The sequence below is a fragment of the Falco cherrug genome, chromosome 5 (assembly GCF_023634085.1).
Source record: "Falco cherrug isolate bFalChe1 chromosome 5, bFalChe1.pri, whole genome shotgun sequence".
Classification (NCBI taxonomy): domain Eukaryota; kingdom Metazoa; phylum Chordata; class Aves; order Falconiformes; family Falconidae; genus Falco; species Falco cherrug.
The window spans coordinates 31832281-31852343 of record NC_073701.1 but is presented as its reverse complement, the minus strand read 5'-3'; the positions used below and the strand labels follow the sequence as shown (position 1 = coordinate 31852343).

Sequence of the window (20063 nt, the reverse complement as noted above, 5' to 3'; positions counted from 1 at the left end):
AATAAACTAAGAAAGTGCTTAACAGGTTTAGAAAAATCTCTCTATCAGTAAGTGTTTCAAGGTGGCAGCCAGCAGTGCAGGCCTTTGTGGATTCCAGATGGTGCTAAAGCTCCCCTCTTCACACATTTGCCTGGAGCTCTGCCATATCAAGAAACGGAATAATCTCACTAAACCTCTTCTGGCTGAGTTATAATGTTTCTCAGAACTTTTTGAGGAAGTTACGTTTGTATTCGTATTATTCCTCTAAGTGCCTGCCACAAAGACCACTGTAAATAATGGCCTATGTAGACCCTAGTATTCTGGTCCTCATTAAAAACTGGCAGTGTCCCAAAAAGTCACATTTTCCTCCAAAATACATAAATACCTTCCCTTCTTACTGCCTTCATTGGGCATCACTTTGCTTAATACCTAGCTAACACTATCCCCTCACAAAACTGTTGCTCTGATTGTGAAGTATCCAGCTTTTTTTTTATCTTTTCTTCTTTAATTTCTTCTCTTTTTCAGCAGACAAGTGCAAAAGTAGCACACCCACAAGAGTGTGAGAACATGCCCATTTTCAGTGCAAAGCACAGATCACCATCTTGGACCTGAGTGCCAAATCAAGACACGGTTACTTCACCAGATAAGAGTGTTCCAGTAAATAGTCACCCCTCTGATCTCAAGGCTCTTTTCAGAAACAGAAATTGCCCATGTGTTATTTCTGTAGTTCAGATCTCTGTTTTTCAAATATTATTATGCTCACTCACCCTTTTAAATAAGGTTGCACAGTAGTTAAACCCCAGCAGAGAAGTTAACAAAAACCCTAATGACCTGATAGCCAGACTCATAAGAAAAATCTACAAAAGCATGAAAGCTTCACAATAGTAATTTCCCACCTGTCTAGGACTTAATAGCTGACCAGCAAACCAGTTTAGGAACCACAATCGGATTCATACACTCATATTCATATTGCACTCAGCTACAGAAGACCAAAATTTTATTAAAGGAATCTTTGTGCCATTCTAGGCACATATACCAGGAATACATTTATCTAAAGCACATCAAATACAAGCTGATAAGATATCATCCTACTTCTGTCCACCAGGTTAATTTTAGGATGGCAACCAGATTGTAATAGTCATGTAAAAAGTGAACAAAACAAGTAGGGGGAAAAAAGTCAACCTGCAGTTTTGCTATGCTCTTTTGCCCATTAAAAAAAAAAAACAGAAATCCAAAAAACAGTAAAGAAGGTTGATGATTTCTTCTAGCGTGATGAATTCTCTGATCAGAAGTTCGACAGCAAGATGAGAATAGGACTTATCATTAGGCCCATTTATATTTCTAGTTGAAGTCTAGCAGCAAACTCACTTGAGAATCTGAATTTGTGTGTTGGCAAGGCTGGGGTCTGCCACCAAACAATACATGTTATATTATTCGATAAGTGCAAATTGGGGGAAATTGATTTATGACTAATGACTAAAACTTAGACAAATAACTGAAAAAGATGTGCTGATACAACAGCCTAAAAGTAAACCCATTTAGTCTCCTCTGTACTCTCAACAATCACAGGCAGAGCTGCACACACAACTCCACCTACATGCAATACTAACAGGGAACACAACAGCCTATGCTGGTATCAGATAGATTTGTAATCTTAACACTTGCTCTTCTAGTAAATTTGGCCCTGATGTTGTACTTCCACAAAAAAATCAAAACCAAAAAGGTACTCCAGAATTAGCCTGTAACATCACTAGGATAGTAACAAAATATTCCTGGGTTGTTGCTTTTCTTACAGAAACACTGATGACATTCAAAGTAGGTATGTGTCCTGTTCTTACCATCCCAAGACAAAGCCGACTAAAAGTGAATTAACATAAAACAAAGACACACACACAAAAAAAGAGAGAGACAAGATGTCTCGTTTATTTTTGATTGGAAGACAAAGCCACAAAGGGTTAATTTTTTGGGGGGTGGGGGGGTGGAGGCGAAGGAGACATTGCAAAGGGATACCTTAACAGTAGCAGTGAAAGGATGAGGGGATGAGGAAGGAGACAGTAGCAGGCTGTTGAAGAGCGTGGTTGGAAGGCTAGTAGCCAACGGACATGAGACAGACAAGTCAAAGCAATCATTCATAATATTCAGATCTTCCTGTGTTCAAGTGGGACAAAGTGGTCCAACTGGGGTCAGCCGCTTCCTAGGACTGGGGATGTCCCTGCTGCCCAAAATGTGTGTGTGCGCAAACACACGTACATATGACAGAGTGTGCACGACAGAGTGCAAGCCCAGCTCTTCCTCCCCCAGCTCCTGCCTTAATGATGATGTCTAGGCGTTTCCATGGCACTTCCCTAGAATGCAGTTCTGCAGTCCATCAGGCTAAATTACAGAACGGAGACAGGCAGATGACTGGATTAAAAAGATGTCAGGGAAGTTCAAGGTTGACATCACAGAGAGAATTGGTCTGGAGCTTTCATAATTCAAAATATACAAGTTATGAAACTGCAGCCATGGGAACCCATAATTCTGCAGATCCAGTAAGACCACCATTCAGCTGTTTCACTAGAGTTGCTCTTAACAGCTCCAAGACTAACACAGGTTTGTAAAAATGAAACTTGATCTGCTGTTCAAACCTTTTGCCGCAGGTCCTAGAGCAGCTCCTTATAGCTCCCACATAAACTAAAGATACTTCACCTAGTGATTCAGGTTGTAAAATTCAACTTTAAGTCCCCCTAGGTTACTTATAATTCTCTTCCTTCTCCAACTAGTTTTGGTGCAGCATGCAACCTTCATTTACTTCAGCTCCCAGGACTCACTCAAGTCCACTGAACCAAGATCACAAACCCAAAAGAAAAATAGCCTTTACCTTAAAACAGCTCTAAACCCTGCAATGTAGTGAGTTCCCTGCAAAAGCCACAGCATGACGTCACCCATAACCCTAACGTTTTTCAGGATAGAAACACCCTTAAGTACTACACAAATATTCCACACCTCCTCTAACGCTCATTGCTACCTAAACCTGCTTGAGCTCCACCCCCCCCACCCCCCCACCCCAGGTAAAGTGTACATAGCTCATAGCCCGACATATTCAAAAAACCCACTACACACAGTTCACACAGCCCTGTGATCTGTGGACAACTACCACACAGCTAAAACAAGGTCTCCTGGGGCTGCAGGTCAACTCAGGACAGCCTAAACACCAATCTGGTTGCATGTGTATTAACTAATGAAGCAGCCTTACCCAGTAAGCAGGAAGCAAATTAGTCATGTCTGTTTCCCGTAACAAGGCAGTTAACAACCCTTCAAAAACCTCAACAAATACATACTTTGGGGGCAAAACTGTCCAATTTAAATCACTACTTCAAACCAAAACCTGCATTTACATATAAAGCGGCCATACAAATACTTCTGTCACTTTCAAGAAGAAAGGTTAGGGGGAAAGTATTTAAGCTATTACCACACAAAGCACTAACTCCATCGCATCTGAAGAACGGACACTTCAAGTCTGCCCTAGAACAGTGCCAGGACGTCGCCTTTTATAGCCTATCAAATTGCAGTTAGCTGTGGTCAATGTGCTAAACTTCACAAAACCACAACTTACATGTGTTCAGCACAACTAGCTCTTAAATCTCCAAGTATGCCAATCTCAAAGATCCTTACAGGTCTGGATGGCAGAAAAGCAAAGCAGCAGAACAAGGTCATTCAGACTTGAGGTTTAGAAGAGACTATGGATAAGGATGAACTGCACAGCAGATGCCCTCTTTAGGGTGACATTACACAGTCCAGCCTCCCCACCTATCCAGATCAAGGGACCTTCAGATCCAAACTATTTCCACCTCTCCCCACAGCCTATGAACCTGGGTTTCCTTCCTCACCACGAAAGGAAAGAAAGACAGGCTGTATGTTTGCTGTGTGTTCAGGTCTTGTCCCGGTATGCAGCTGTGTCCATGACTCATGCCTGAAACAGGAAAGCGCTCTCAAGATTCTAGTCTACGGAGCTCTTTATGAATTTTAGCCCTCAGCTGTGTCAGCGGGTGGTGTTTGTAACACTCCCTACTTCATAGCCCTTGATTTTGACAAAGATGTTTAAGCAATATTAGTATACCTGCACTTTACAGTTGCAGTACCTTTAAATCCACATTAGATCACAGATCTCCAATATTTGCTTTCTTTTCTATGAAGTTACAATGATTTTCTGTACCTAACCTACATCTTAAGTCATGTGCAGGAACACTGGGCCATTTAAAGCTATTGGGACTAGAAGACGATCCAAAACTGCCCAACCTTCTCCCGCTGATTCTCAGCTCCTGACAAAACCTCCCCTCTAGCTGGCCCTTAAACTGGATAGCAGTCCTCTACCAATTACAGTCATTTTCCTAGTCAAAACACAGAGGTTTGTGGAACTTGGTTGCAGCTGGATACTGGTCTGGGAAAAACTGCACAGCAATAGATTTTTGTCATTGCCTTCTCTGGTTATTTTTCAGTTGGAAATTCTACAAGCAGTTGCTACAGTAAAAGTTAAGGATGCAAAAGCAACCACAACTTCAGACCTTAGATTGTCTGTACAGCTTAACTTTGCCCCTTGCAGATGTGTATCTCTAAATTACAAGAAGCAGAACACTTACTAGTAACAAGGAAGACCCATGCTCCATGCCCAAGGCTTGGGTGACAGCAGAAAGGAATTATTCTCCTTGCTTTTCCAACAAATCTCCTACGTATAACTGCCATGTGAGAGAGCTGACGCTACATGGAGATTCCTAAGTTAGGGATTTTCCAGGGCTACAGCATTTGCAAGCTTGCTTCTAGTAGTTAAATACAATAAAGTAATACTGCATTACAGCAATGCCCAAGAAAGCAGGAAAGATCAGAGGCCGGTGCCTGCCTGATAATCCATTGAAAAGATTCTCTGGCATTTTTAGTTCCCAGCTGGAGACTCATCAAAAGTGAACAGAAGAACCCTGAAGTTCACATGTTATTAAAGGAAAGGTAACGAAAATGATCACTCACAAGTACAGATAAGTGCCGGTCAAGAATGGAACATTCAGAATAGCTAAAAGCGGGTGCAGCTAGTTTGTAACTGGGTTAAAGCACTACAGCAAGCAGCTTCTAAAAACTGTAACCCCTTATTCAATAAATAAATAAAAAAATATGCCACATCATCTGGAATATAAAAGATACATATAGACAGGAGGATAATTACAGCAAGCATTGTCAGAAGGTGATCAAATAGTCGTACAATGCTGCTTAAAAAGAACCCAAACAACCACCTCCAAAGACTTAATAACCCTGAGCAGTTACTCTTCTGTGAGCAGGTATTTATCTGTACCAGCAGGGGGTGACAAAATGTAATAAAATTCTGTAAGTGAAGGTGGAATCCAGCTGTTTGGTACTCTGAGCAAATGGATTAAGAGCCACATTAACACTTTCCTGCAACAGAAAAGTTGTGAACTGAATCCTGACACTTTTATGTGCATTTCTCAACACAAATAATTTCTCAACCTCCTTTAACACTGGTCACTAAAACCAGATGATCACTTCCAGCTACTTGAAGAGATTAGCTTAATCAGAGACAACAGACATTTGTTTCTCAAGTCTAAATCCAATTATTAAACTATTTTCTAGTACCAAACCCAAAGCACTCGCTATAAGAAAACCGATTCTTAAAACTCTACATCAGCCAAAATGCTGTGGTAATACAGAAAACCCCGTACTTGCCGACACCAGCAGATCAGCGCTGCTGGCAGAACCCGTTTGGATGCTGTGAGCGAGTGCTGCCCTCTGCTGGCAGTTTATTTCCTCAAGTGACTACTACGCTCCCAAACCTCCTGTGTGCTGCGTTAACCATTACAGTGAAGACGGTAAAGGGAGATGGAGGATTTACTTGCTAGATACAGTCAGAGGCATTTCTGTGCCCTAAGCCACCCTCCCTGTGAAAAGTGCCTCCAGGACTGCCGCCCAATTTCCTTCTGCACGCACAGGGCACCAGGCTGCAAACCCACCGGCAGCAGTGAAGCCTACAGGACAGGAGGGAGCAGCTGGGAGGACAGATCCTAGCCTAAAAGCCTGGCCATGCTCTGCTGTCTTCTCTGGCAGCCCTGCAGTGCATGTCCACTCATCACCTTCACTGGCTGTAGCCCACATGTTCAATACCACAGACAGATGGGCTACCAGCCTGCTCCCAGTCCTGTCGGGCAGCTAGGGAAAAGTCATCATTATGCCTTCAGTTGTGTGCACCCTTGAGTGAATTAAAATCAAAGAGAGGAGCAGAGGGCAAAAGAAAGCAGTTCTGGCAGTTTCACAAGCTATGAGGTCCAAGGCATGACACCGTCACCAGCTTAGCTGGCAGGACAAATACTTCTCAATTCTTGCCCAGAATCAGGGGTGGATGTCTCTCACGGCCCTTTGTCAGCCCCACCAGGGATCTCTTCAAAGCTGCGATGCCTGCCCAGGCAGTCACCGCACTTAAGATACTAGTGAGCGTTCCTGACCCAAGCAGGGATTCAGAGATTCCGAAGCATTCTGACTGAGGCAGAGCTCATTCACAAGGGAAGGAATTAAAGTGCCAAAAAATGCAAGCCACTCTAGTAATCTTAAAGGATTTAGCAATAGGTCTAAGAATTGCAAGCCTTCCCCGGAGGCTATCAGTGTTGTTTACAGTTATGACTGGAAGTCATGTATAAGGAGCTCATGGCTGTCATGTCCCCAGACCTGAAACACAGGGTGTTGAGCGACTTTGCAGTCCAAAAGTTTGAGGTGGGGGCAGGGGAGCGGGGCAAACCCAGAAATGAAGACCCTTAACGCAAGTTTGCTACATAGCTCACAACAAAAGAAACCAAAAACCTGACTTTCTGTAGCAACAGGAGCACAGAGAGCAGTGCAGCAGGACCTTACAAAGCAGTAAGGGGTGGCAGGCATTTGTCTTGGCACAGCAATGTTCTCCTTGCAGACAAATGCAGCACTTTTTCTTTTTGCTGTACAATAAAGATGACTTCCCAGGGGAAAAAAAGCTAACACTCTCTAAGTCCTGCCAAGTCCTTCTATACATATTAAATTCTGAGAGGTGCTGCCACCAACCTTCCTTCTTGAGCTACAGCATAGCTTTTTTTCTTTTTCTTCAAACCAACAGCTGATTACCTTAAATATGATAGCAATGGGAATATCTTCTGACAGAGTGTTGTGCCTCAGGTAAAATCTTCCTTGTTTCACAACCATATTTGTTCTGCTCTTCTTCTCATGAGTGGAGCTGAAGTTAAAAAAAAAAATGAAATATTATGTCCAACAGAAAGATTGCACTGACACTCCAAGAACCTTCTGTATAAAAAAACTTCTCAAGCTTGAGCAGTCTTGCAGCTGAATTAATCCCACTTTCTCCTCTTAAAAATTGTATTAAAACAGCCAGACATCACCCCATAACTCCAAGGTAATAGGGTGTTATCACCTGTGATGGGGAAGGTCAATATGCAACTTAAGCAAACAGAAGCCTGTACTTCTCAAAATCATCTTTGCATGCTTTTATCATCAACTTGGATGTAACCAGCAAGGTCAAACTGCACACAAATACTGTGGCAACAGCAGTAACGAGATAACAGTATTTTGTATTGTATGTTTAACCTCATCTAGGCTTACTGAGGAACAGTAAAGTAGCTAGGAGAGAGACGCATGAGACTTCTGGGGAAGAAAAAACAGCCCTCCCACTGAATAGTGACAAGCACATTATACCAGCAGGCAGCTTAAAAACAAAAAGGCAAACAAATACAAATAAAACTTAGTCAAAGAGGAAGGTCCAAATTTAGACTACCTTGCCATTTTCAGTAATTCCTGTACTACAAAAACATAGATTTTTGTTTCCTTCTCAATTGCCTTTAAAAGCTTTCACACCAGTTTGACTTAGTCAGACAAAAGGTTACATCCAATTTCTACTGCAGTAACTTCATGTTACTTGCTGCAAAATGAGACCAAATACCATTGGTTAGGAAGTGCAGCTTTATGTTAAAAATTAGATCTTGCTTTTCCTAGTCTGAGATGAACCCTGAAGCATATGAGCAACTTCGATTTATTTTTGTGGGAATACTGTACTAACTGATCATGGAATTGATATTTTAGCATACAAAATGACAGTAGCAAGACAGGGGCATTGAATGTCTACAGCTTTTTCCCATTAAACTATACTAGGAAGAAAAACTACACAGCTCCTACAACTACAACTATGACCTTCTAAAGCTTTGATTTTATCTCTTTTATGTAATTATAGGTGTTTACCATACCTGGTAACAGAAGCGCCAACTGTGCCCTTTCTATCAGCTTCCACAATTATTCTGTTTTTAGATAACTGCTCTTGAATAAGAATTACTTTCTCTACACCTTTAACAATGAAATAGCCACCTATTAAATAGAAAGATTTTGCATGTCAGTACCTTTGCACCTTCTTCAATATTAATTTAAATATAAATTATTAGAAAGTAAACAGTATGTACACAAAGGACAAAACAGAAGAGTAAATTCTCCCTTATAAGAGTAAAGAGCAAACCCTGTGTGGAACCTGTCATAACTACGAAAACATTCCACTAGACTAAACAGAAATTTTGCTAAGCTCACACATAGTATTTGAGATCTAACACTTTATCTGGGAAGGATTTCAACAGAAAGAACCCACAGGCAGACCAAAACCTGTAAAAGCTGTACAAAACCCACAAACCTGTAAGGTAACCATACTTATTAAAAGATGTTATAGAATTATTAGTTCTACAAATTAGGTAAAAAAATTGCTTGCCAGAAAAGCATATTATAAATTATAATATATAATATATAATATAAATATAAATATCAAAAAAGAACCAGCCATTTCAGATGCCTGGTAACAAAGAAAGAGAAAGTCTTCCATAATTAACAATTGCTCTCTCTGGCACTCTGGGGAGGAATTTCTTTTGCATTACTTTTTAAAATGCATTTTAATGCCCTTGTTGTACCTAAGGCAATCTAAGGAATCTGCACATGAGCCATGTCAGATTCCTCTCTTAGACTGTAGCTATCTATTAATGCCTCCAGCACAGCACATGTCACCGTACCTTGCCATCACAAGCAAGCACGGTACATGTCCAACGCACGCTTCAAAAGCGGCAGATAAAACCCAAAGAAGTTGCTTGTTATAATCCTTCATCTCCTCTCTACATTTCAAATATTAATATGTAACACTTTATTCTTACTTTTAAAAGGGCAGCAAGTGAGAGTTCCTGAAGGACGCCATTATACTTCACTCTCCCCTGATTCACTTCATTTTCATGAACAAACTCCACCTTTGTTCCCATGTAACACATCACTGTACAATACTATATATACACTCTTCAACTTTCTCAAAATTTTGGTCTATTTTTTTTGTGGTTGAAAACTCCTCTGCAAATACAAACATTCCATGCTGTCACCATTTCTTACTACTTTCAAAAGCCTGCCAAGTTCTTTTAGTTACAAGCATACACTTGAGAAGTTCCCACAGCAACTTCAAAGTGGCAGGAAACATACCAATGGGGTATTTCTTTGCTAAAAAACATTTAAAATTAAAAGTAAAGATGGGAAAGAAAGAGCATGAGTGCAAATGTACCTGGATCTAAAGGACATTCGTTAAGTTTGGCAAATTCTGCTGGAGTTTTCCCGGTAAGAACGCAATTGGAGCTACGCAGCATTATAGGCATTCTGCAAGAAAAGCAGTTACACTTTTACTTTAGATTCAGATAGAAAAATATGAATAGCCAAGTTCAGAACAAAACCCATGCTGAAGAAACCGAAGAAAACACATTTAAGGTAATTAGAACACATGCAAGCAACGAACAATGGGCTTTTCCTTTAATCCCACCTTTTTTCATTGAACATGTAGTTTGAAAACAGACCTGAAACTGCACACCTACTGACAGAAACTGTAGACTTCCTACTCAATCTTTATGCAGCTACTACAGGCATCCAGGACAAGCACAGTCACGAAGACCAATGACTACTAGTGCAAAGACTCCTGGTCCCCAAAAACAGTACAGTCTGCACTGAAGACCACACCATTGCAGATCCACAGTTACCAGTTTTAATTAGGAAAAGCTAGTTCAGACCTGATTTCCCACATCACAATGACACCTTACGGCTGCAGATAGACAGTGCCTCTAACACATAACCCAGGCATGAAGTTTCCCCAGTAGTAGCTCTTGATTTCTCTAGTGTCTTAGCACAGAAGCCTGCAGCAAGCATTTTGTGAAGCAACATGAAGTGGTGGAAAATTATTCCAAGAAATTAAATACAAATTCTATGCTTAGGGAGGGAAAAAAAGCAGATAAACTAAAGAGGCACAGACTGGTTGGAGGCAAAATTTCTTCACCATGAAGACATTCAAGTAGTGGAATAAAGTGCATGGAGAAGCTGGGCAGTCTCCATGTGTGGAGGTCTTCAAGACCTAACAGGATAAAGACAGCTGACCCCATTTTGAGCTGGAGGTTGTACTAGAGACCTCCTGAAGTCTCTTCCAACCTGAATTACTCTGTCACCCTGTGATGAAATGCAGTGTTCACATTCATTTGGTTTTGTGTTTACATTGCAGTCTTACTAGGAATTCAACTAGGCTTATTCAACAACTAACCAACAATGATTTTGCAGTTATTATTTAAAAGTGGACTTCTACAGTCAGCTTCATAACATAGCTTCCCACTCTCAGATTTTTCATTAAAACTTTTGAAAGAAAACATATTTCACTTCCAAAGAAAAAGCTGCATTTTGCACAAGATGAAAACAGCTTATCACTACAACTACCAAAAGAACTCCAAGCCCTTTAGTCTCTTCTACAAAAAAGTGGACTTTTGGTCCAGCTTACAGAATTTCACTCCTTGGTGCACAGTCTTTGTAAGACCTATGTGCCAGGTGTTTGCTAAGACATATTTTGACAAAATTTATCTATGATTTCTACTACGGAACTATCTGCAACCTCAGAGATACTTAATTCAGAATTATTCCAACACAAATTAACAGTAGGAAGCTTTTGCTAATGAAGTTACCTTTCTTGTATGCAAATTTTATCAATTATTTGAATTTCTTGACCATTTTTATATTCTTTTATCTTAAAAGAAAACTGAGGAACTCAAAATTCTTTATTTTTGAAGAGAATAAAAAGCTACCTTGTCACTACAGTGCTCTATACAGATAATCTACTTGCTTCAGTCATCTCATTGAGAAAGTGTTTCCTAGAGATAAGAAGCTTCATATGATAATCTTGTATCACACACACAATAAGCCTAATGCATTGGCTATTTATATCAGAAACAGTAACCAATTGGCAAAAGAAAGCTCAAAATGGAGTATGTAAATGCCAAAACTGAAAACTCCAGTGAAACAGATTTCACCAAGCATGTATTCTTTATTTCACTGGTGAACAATAAAATATTTTGCAATTAATGTTAGACATTATATACAGTAACTCATTCTCCTTTTGAGGACAGAATCTGATTTTTTAATTATCTGAAGAACGGGAAGAAAATAAAAAAAAGGGAAAATAAAGTTATTGAATTTCTGTGCATAAATTTGGAATGCTATGAAGCATTCAAAGGAAATTTTCCTTTTTAAAGACAAAAAGACATTGCCCTGGTTTTTTTTTGTTTCTAACACACATAGGTTATCAGTTACTCTGCCAAACAACAGAAATAAGAGATGAAAGAACATACAGCTCTGCTGTCCCAGTCTGAACTACATATCAAACAAGAACATTGTATATACTCACCCAACAAAAAGAACCCAGCATAATACTAGGGATAGAGGAGGAAAATTATTCCCCATGGAAATAATAACCGGATATTAAGCTTTTAACAGCAAAAATATTTTCTGCATGTATGCCCTTAAAACCAGTCAGATGACAGAACTTCATTTCTTAATGAAGAGTGCTTTTTCTGCCATGACCTTACTTCATAGGAAAAAGAGGAATTTACAGGAACAGGCCTTAATGTAAGATGCAAAGATGCAACACACTAGTGCTGTGCAGTAATTTAGTCTTTTTCAGTATATTATGGAGGCTTTACAAGTCTTCTTCAGTCCATCTTTTTTTGGTTTTTTTTTTTTTTTATACAGAGAGATGTAGACAACTAACTAGTTTTTGTTGTGCTTCTCTTAGCTATAACTTACCCTTTAAAGTACTGTCTTTTGTATACAAATTGCTAACCATTTTGGTAAAAACACACATTAACGTTTTTCTTTGCCTACAGCACACACTGTAAAATAATTCAAAGGACTCAAATTTAGATGGTCTTTTAAAAACTTTTCTTAAAAAGTTACTTAAAGCAATAAACTGACTACAGCTACAGAAGTTTCATTTATCATGTTCTATTGACAGAGCTGAAGTGTATCTTTTTATATGACAGCTTAAAATTTCACTGCAAGAAGTGTAGCTCCTTAAATATCTATTTTCTCTTTCCTGCCAGTATTCCAACTTTGGTAAGATGCATAGTCACACAGTAAACAATCTCTGTAAGGCACTGACCTTTAAAGTCAGCAGCATTTGTCTTTAAGAAACTCTGTCTACAAAAGACAGACACCTTTATTGCCTTTCAAATGCAATTTTGCTTTCAATAAATGCTAGCACTGTCAGGAATTTTGCCTTTTTGGTATGGTTAAGAGCTTGTTTTTCTCCAAAAGGCACATTATTTTTTTCTTTAAGAAATCAGATGTCCTTCACAATACTAATAACCTCAAGTAATTTGACAGGCTTTAGAAAAACAAAACCAGTAAAAAAATCCTCAACACTTACCCACAAAGCTCAGCCTTGGCTCTAAACCAAATCAATTTTAAAGGAGAGCTTAACCTCATACAGAAGAACCCATGCTTGCTTTACTGGTTTTACCATCCAACTTCCACAGATGTATATCCACATATTATGTGTGAAAGAGTGGGTAATTTGCCTACAAAGCAAATATGACTTATTTTCATTTTGCAATAACACAACCTGAAGCTTGAGTATTCTCTCCTGTATTTCCCTCTTTGGTTTTGTATCAGTACAAGCACAGACAACATCCATCCTTATATCCATCCTTCTTTGGAAAGACAAATTTCCAGAAGCTTTTGCAAAACAAGATCTTATTACAGAACATAACAACCACATCCTGTACAGCTTTTCAAGATTTGCCTGCTCACTGTTTCTTTTAACAAGGAGGTAAGGTCAGCCTACATTTATTTTGCAGTAAAAACTCTTCCCAACACGACATCTTACCTGCCAATGGGTAATGCATTGCGTATGATCCTCTGGCTACCTCGTGTATATTCAATGTCCACTGTAATCGGGGCAGAGTAAGTCATGTCTCTCAGGCGGCACTAAAAGGAGAACAGTCACGTTGGCTTACAAGCTGAAGACTCTCTCTGAAAATATCCTGTGTTATCCCTGTCACCTGTAAGTCCTCACAAAGAAATCATGCAAAACAAAGCTTGACCAAGCTCTTAATGGTACCTGGACTATGTGTCACAGAGTCTCCTGCTTAAAATAAAACCAAAAAAACCCCAAATACAATTACTGTGATGTTTCAAGAGCAGCCAGCAGATCTTCAGAGGATAGCACTGCAGAGCATAACTTCTAAACTGTTTAATTAAACAAGCAGGCCTAATCAGCAGAGCTGACACACAGACCATACTACACCATAGCCTCTGAGAGCAGCGCTCAGCTTAGGGACATTTCTGTATGAAGACTCAAAACAGCTGAAGAGTACTGCTGTCATAAGAAGTTTGATAGAAAGGAATCACACGAGATTAAGAGAGACACTGCACTACCTCATTAACAGAATGAGCAGATCTCACTGTACGGTACTGTTTTCTAAAGATGACTTACAGAAGGCTCACTACAGTATCACTTCCTGTAAGGATTCCCAGAATTTGTTTGCGAATCCCTCACATGGCAAGAGAAGCAGGATATACATATCTAGGACATTATATAGCTCAAGGCTCAACCATTTCTAACCTGAGCTTTCTGGTTTGCTATCTCCAATCTCTCTCTATGACTCTGCAGCTAGCCCTTAAGGTATTGTGTATTGTCATGCAAGCCAAGGTTTATTGCATTTGCTGAATACAACAGAGCAACTCACAGCAGGTCATTTGTGATCTCTCCGAGTATTCAATATCCTTGAGCTCCAGGATTATACGTTTATCAGTATTCAGACTTGTACATTTATGGTTCTATAGTCTTTCAGTGTATCGACTATACATTAATAAATGCAATAAAGATTGTGCTGTGTATTAAAGATGCAACTGTATGGGAAAAACATGCCTCAAGAATCTTTGCAAACTGAATGCTCCTTCTCTTCATATTAAGAAGTAAACTACTTCTCTAGTAATAAAATACTGATGTGCACCAGCAGTTTTCAAGCTGTGATTTGTAGGAAACTAGGTCCCATTGTGCTCCAAGCATCTTTATCGAATATAAAAGTAACTTGAGAACATTTCCATTTTCTAATTACTTTAAATTCATCTGTGTGAATAGTTCTTGAAACTCCCGTAAGAACTGTGTGAGAAGGAGTCTCAGATAGCTTCATTAATATAACTTGGGTGAAAAAAGGCTTTGAGATTCTTTTTGCATGCTCTGTCCATGCAAGACACAGATATAAAATAAGAATTACACAGTCTAATAGGCCAGCACTTGTATTTTTGTATCACCTTCCTTCAGGTAACTCCCCTTACATTAGACGCCTAGAGGTAAAAGACAGGCATGAGTGGATCTTTGAGGAAAGCAAGGACATAAACCCTCCCAAATTTAGTTGAAGATAGGCAATGTACTCAGCCCCTTATGAAAACCTGATCATTTTAGGTGTCTTTGGGAAGGAACTTCATAAGCCTCTAACAGAGAAATGTAATGACATACTCATGAGTATCCAATCTTTCTGGTTTGTTTTTTTAAATCACATCCCTGGTTTGACATTATTAGCACACTATTTAAGAAAATAACTATGGCCTTCACGTGTGTGTAACACATGGAAAAAAACTGAGAAATGATGCACTAGCGTTAAGGATCAGTAAGGCTATATCTGAGATGCAAGAATAGGTTATTCTAAATTCAAGGTCAACATTCTCTAGGAAACATTTATTTTTTCCTCTTCTGCACATACAGTCACTTTACTTTTAAAGTAAGCAAGCATTTTAATATCTGGATTCTTGCATATGAGTTATTGGCCACAAAATTTTTTGCGTGCAATGTCATTCATATGAAAGAAAAATAAAATCATGTTGCATTTTGTGCACATTCAATATATACTGATTTAATGTTAACTACACATTTATAAAATGCGTGAGCTGTGCCGTATTACATCTAATTGAACTGTTGATGGCTGAGTTATTGGCCTTACTTAAAATCTTTCCATCAAACTAAAGGAGTTAGTCAGGTCGCTGGAAACAGGTGTGGCTATACACACGAGGCAGCCACTAGATGGCTTGTTTTTACAGAATTTCTCCAAAGCACAGAATGTATTTCACGGTAAGAGTCTAAAGCGTGCCACATACACAACATGGAAAACAACCAACAATCCAAGTATCAAGGGTATATAGCACGGAAAAAAACATCTGATATATGAATTGACTTATTACATTGACAGCAGGCTGTATGTAGGTAAATGAGTGCAAGTTTCAAGCTCAGTTCCTGTTCTGAGGCCAGAAGTGGTTGTCAGTACCTCTGCTGCAGTGGTATAAATCTCAAAGCACAGCAGCAGGAGAGGAAGACTTTGTTTCTGAGCAATCTCTGAAGGGAACTGTATGGCTATAGAGTCCTGGAAACGATCCTAAAAGGTTCAAATCTCATCTTAATTTATGCATTTCTTATACATATTCTTATATGTATAGAAGCTAACTTATATCCTGCCAAAAGCAACAGACTGATTTCAGTCAGAGAAGCACTTGTTCTCCAACAGGCATCTTTATTGCAGAAGCACACAATCCATTTGTCAACCTATATGCTTACAGCAGTGCAAAGTAGTTAAATATACTCCCCATAAGGCTAATGTTCTTCTGAAGTTTCCTGTAATTTTATCAACTTCCATCTATTTCTGCTCAAAGTTTCCATTTTTAGTCTCCGACTCAGACTTAAAAACTGTGAGCAAAAAATCAGAGAGATGTTCCCAAAGATGACTGTGAGGGAAGGGGAGACTGAAGTGACCCAGGGTGCAGAGAGTAGCAAGGTTAATATTACAAAGAAGTTAATAAAAACATCAAAAAACACTACACTGTAGTGTGAGGACTTCAGCTCTGTCATAAGGAGAGCCACAAGATTACACAAGAGAAGTACTTTTCATTAGTTTCATGGAAACCCACTCAAATACAGCACCATGAAACACTGACTAGTTATTTGCAAGTCAGGAAAAAAAAATTAATTAAAAAGTTATATGCAGTTAATAGCCAAGGCATTTCCAAGACCAAACAAACAAGACAGATGCAAACATTAATACCTCATGAGGTGATACAGGTCGTGTCACATTGAAGCTTTCTTCCACATCTGGAGTCCCAACATAGATATTGAGGTACCTGTAATGCAAACGGTTCCATAATGAGCAATGAGCCAAATATTTTTAGGTGACCTGAAAGAAGCAGAATCCTACATATACTGAAAAATGAAGTTACTTTGCTGAATGTAGGTTGATTAATAATGAGCAATCATTTTTCCCAAACTAAGTCATTGTATTTGAGCTGTGTTCTAGTTAGTTAAAATTTAAACTACACATGCAATAAACCCCAGGTTACCTTTGCAAACAGGCAGAAAGAAACTCCCATCTGTCATCCAAAAAGACTAAATTACAGAAGAATGCTGACATAAGGTATTGTTAACAGCTGACTATTAAGTCTGCTTCACACGATTATTCTTTAAATCCTCCCATCTTTCAATGCTCCAAGTAAGAGATAAGTTATGGAAAATACTCTCTTGATTTATACCTACACAAGTGCCTATAAATACTTTATAGCCAATAACAAACCCCTGAGATAGTACGCACACTACTACTGATACGGAAATCATTTCATGCTTACTTCAAGTACCACATTGGGTCAGCATCACTTGTAACTTTTTCATTGGCCTTCATGATTTTCTTTATCTGGAGGGCAAAAAAACAAAACCAACAGAATCATGTGCCTTTTCTGAGTACTAAGAGCCACTCTCTTTCCACCAAGAAAGCATACCTCTACATTGATGAAATAGTTGAATGAGTCTATGTGTTGCTTCACAAGTCCTTTCACCTGGAAAATACACACATGCAGCAAACAAAATTAGCTTCAATAACATTAATCACATAAGGCAGAAGATAGAAGCATTTATAAGTAGTTTTGGATCTGTGCTAAATTCTTTCAGTTGACAAAGTTCTGAGAAGTGCCTGGATGATTGGTCTGGTTCTACAATGTACATTTCCAGGTTTACACCAGAGCTGTCATCGTTCTTTGAGTCAGAAAAGTAATTTAGTCACTGTATAAACACCCAATAAATTTTGACAGTCATATAAAACAAACAAGAGCCATTGCAAGTCAAAGTATTTTATCAGTTTGCTGTTATTCTGAAATAATTTTAATCATTTATAGTACAATTATGACTATGTGTGCTGCTTGGGTCAAGAAGTTGTCTGCAACCCAACAAGAGCAGGTGGCATAAAGAAGAATGAGAGGGAGGGCCAATGAGACAGGGGAGATGGAAGAAAAGGAGGGTGTGAAAAACAGAAGTTAACAAGCAAGGAAAGTCACAGGAGGGCAGGACACGCCTAAGAAATCTGAGTTCCATCTGTAGGCAGGAAGAGCGAGAATATGCCCAGGGGTAGTATCACACATAATAAACAGTACCCATTTCCCCAGGTAATGAGTTGATACAGTGTATTTCAAAGATTTAAGTTTAAGGCCTTTACAGCAATCAAAAGAAGGGGGGTGATACTAAGTAAAACGATCAGGGATTAAAGAAAAAAAATATTTTGGCTTGAAAGAATACTAAGAGAAGCATTCATTTTGTTAATAGATCTGCATTTGCAGAAATAAAAGGTGTAACTATCCTAACCACAGTGCAAGATTTCCTTGAAAACGAAAGAGTGTTAGCTGATACTGAGACACATGCTTAGATGCTCAGAGGGCTTTAATCTTTGAAACACCTTATGACAACTAACATGTTACAAACTTCATACAGAAAACACATATTTACATAGTTCACATGATAGGCAACAGCTAATTCTGAAATTATTAGAAAGAAATAGGAAGCTTAGAATGACAAATCCAGCTGCCCAGTGAAGCCTCTGGGGGTTAAGACAAAGGAGGAATGACTCCAGATCAAAAGTTTCCCTAATTTACAAAAACATTGCACATCATATGACATAGGCAAGAAAATATTATTAATTTATTAGTGCCTAGAAATCAGGCTCGTATTCCTTCCATTTTTTTTATGAGGCGATATGAACAGCATTACTGAAAGAAAACTCCACCACAGAAACTGTAATGCACAACATTAGCTTTATATAACTGTATCACTGCTGGCATGAATAAACCGACACGCACAGAAAGGCCAACCACCACCAGCAGCCCCAGAGTAAAGGGCTCACTGGCTGGAAATAATGTGGGATGGATACACTTGGTATAAAGCACATGGCAAACTGCACCTCACAATCAGCAGCCCTCCCTTTCTCAGAGTCTCAGGAATTCAGACAATGTCACTAGCTCAAGCTCATGATGGAAGTTCACATGGTTGCTGGGAGAGACACAGAAACCAGATTCATTAGGGCCCTGAAGCATCCTCACAGGCCCGAACCAAGTGAAAACATACACAACCCATAACTGACACTTGAATTTAGTTTTCCTACCACAATCAAACACTCAAGGGTGCAACAAAAAGAGAAGTGCAGGTATTGAAACTGGGAAGGAAAGGAATGACGAAGTGAGACCACCTTGCTGAAGTGGGCAACGTTTCCAGACAGATGACGGGCGCAGAGGTGACTGCAATTCCCTGAAGGTACCTAAGCACATCACAGACTTTACCAGCCATCTTTATGATACAATTTTCATTACTGCCTTTCTCCTTCCTCACTTCCAGCTGTTTTAGTCCTGTTATTACATCCAATGGCATTTTATATAGAAATGTGCTATTCAACTAATTCCATACTATACGAGTAGCACTGACATTAAGACACTAGTAATCTTTGAGTTCAATCAAGCTCTGACTTCATGAGGGAAGACATACATATATTCAAGCCTCTGCAGAATCCAGATTTGTAGTTATACACATCCTGTGACAAACACAACAAACCTAATACCACAGTTTTATATAAAGACCATGAATATGGTCTATGTGTGCCAGTAAAAGAGTAAAAAAATCTGGAAACATTACATATATACATTGCTCATTGCGAACACCCACACAAAAATGCAAACTTCTAAAAAAGATACCTCCACAAATTAATCTGTAAATAAATAAAAAATCAATCTATGTAATAAGTTTATCCATAATTGCATGGAATGAAAAAAAAATAATTGCAAAATCCACACAGAAGGTAAGGACAGGTATTCTGGGAAACAGCCAAACCTAGAAGAGGGGCACATGAATTTAGAAAGAAGACAAAATATTCATGCCACGAAATGAGTGCATAACACTAACCTTTAGAAACGCTGGAAGAAGTCGCCATTTTTCCTGAAAACAAAAAACAGTGTGAAATATCCTTCCAAAGAGTGACCAAACATCTACGATGCTAGAGCTTTTTTTGTTTCGTTTTTCTTAATTATTATTTTTAAACAGTAACATTATTTAAACTGAGCTCTATCTAGGGGAAAAAAAAACCAAACAACTGTCCAAAGCCAACCTAGATGAGTAAAAACAAAATAGGGAGATGAACTGGATCATCGTAGTAAGCCATATGTGCTATGCAATACTTTCTCAGTACACAACACGGCATTGTCTTTTCTAAAAGCAATTTATGTGAGAATATGTATTTCTTAGAAAATTCGTTACTACCATGTCCTCATTTAAGAAGAACTAACTTTTTTTTTGTGCTGTTAACACTGTAAATTATATTCCTAGAAAGGAAAGACTTGCTACAACTTTTACTTTACAAAATACATCAGTCCTGGGAGTAGCACTTGCAGACATGTGTCTC

At 38.9% G+C, this 20063-nt stretch overlaps 1 protein-coding gene across 2 annotated transcripts in view; it reads right to left on the bottom strand.

The window, feature by feature from the left end:
• Positions 1–20063, bottom strand: part of POLR3B (RNA polymerase III subunit B) — an 81997-nt gene that overhangs the window by 60928 nt on the left and 1006 nt on the right. For both annotated transcript variants that reach the window (XM_055710668.1, XM_055710667.1), the window contains exons 2-9: positions 19568–19600; positions 17128–17184; positions 16978–17042; positions 16404–16479; positions 13196–13296; positions 9569–9660; positions 8238–8355; positions 7108–7216 (exon numbers count right to left, since the gene is read on the bottom strand). In XM_055710668.1, the coding sequence (XP_055566643.1) occupies positions 7108–7216; positions 8238–8355; positions 9569–9660; positions 13196–13296; positions 16404–16479; positions 16978–17042; positions 17128–17184; positions 19568–19600 (651 nt within the window). The remainder of the gene's footprint in view (positions 1–7107; positions 7217–8237; positions 8356–9568; positions 9661–13195; positions 13297–16403; positions 16480–16977; positions 17043–17127; positions 17185–19567; positions 19601–20063) is intronic.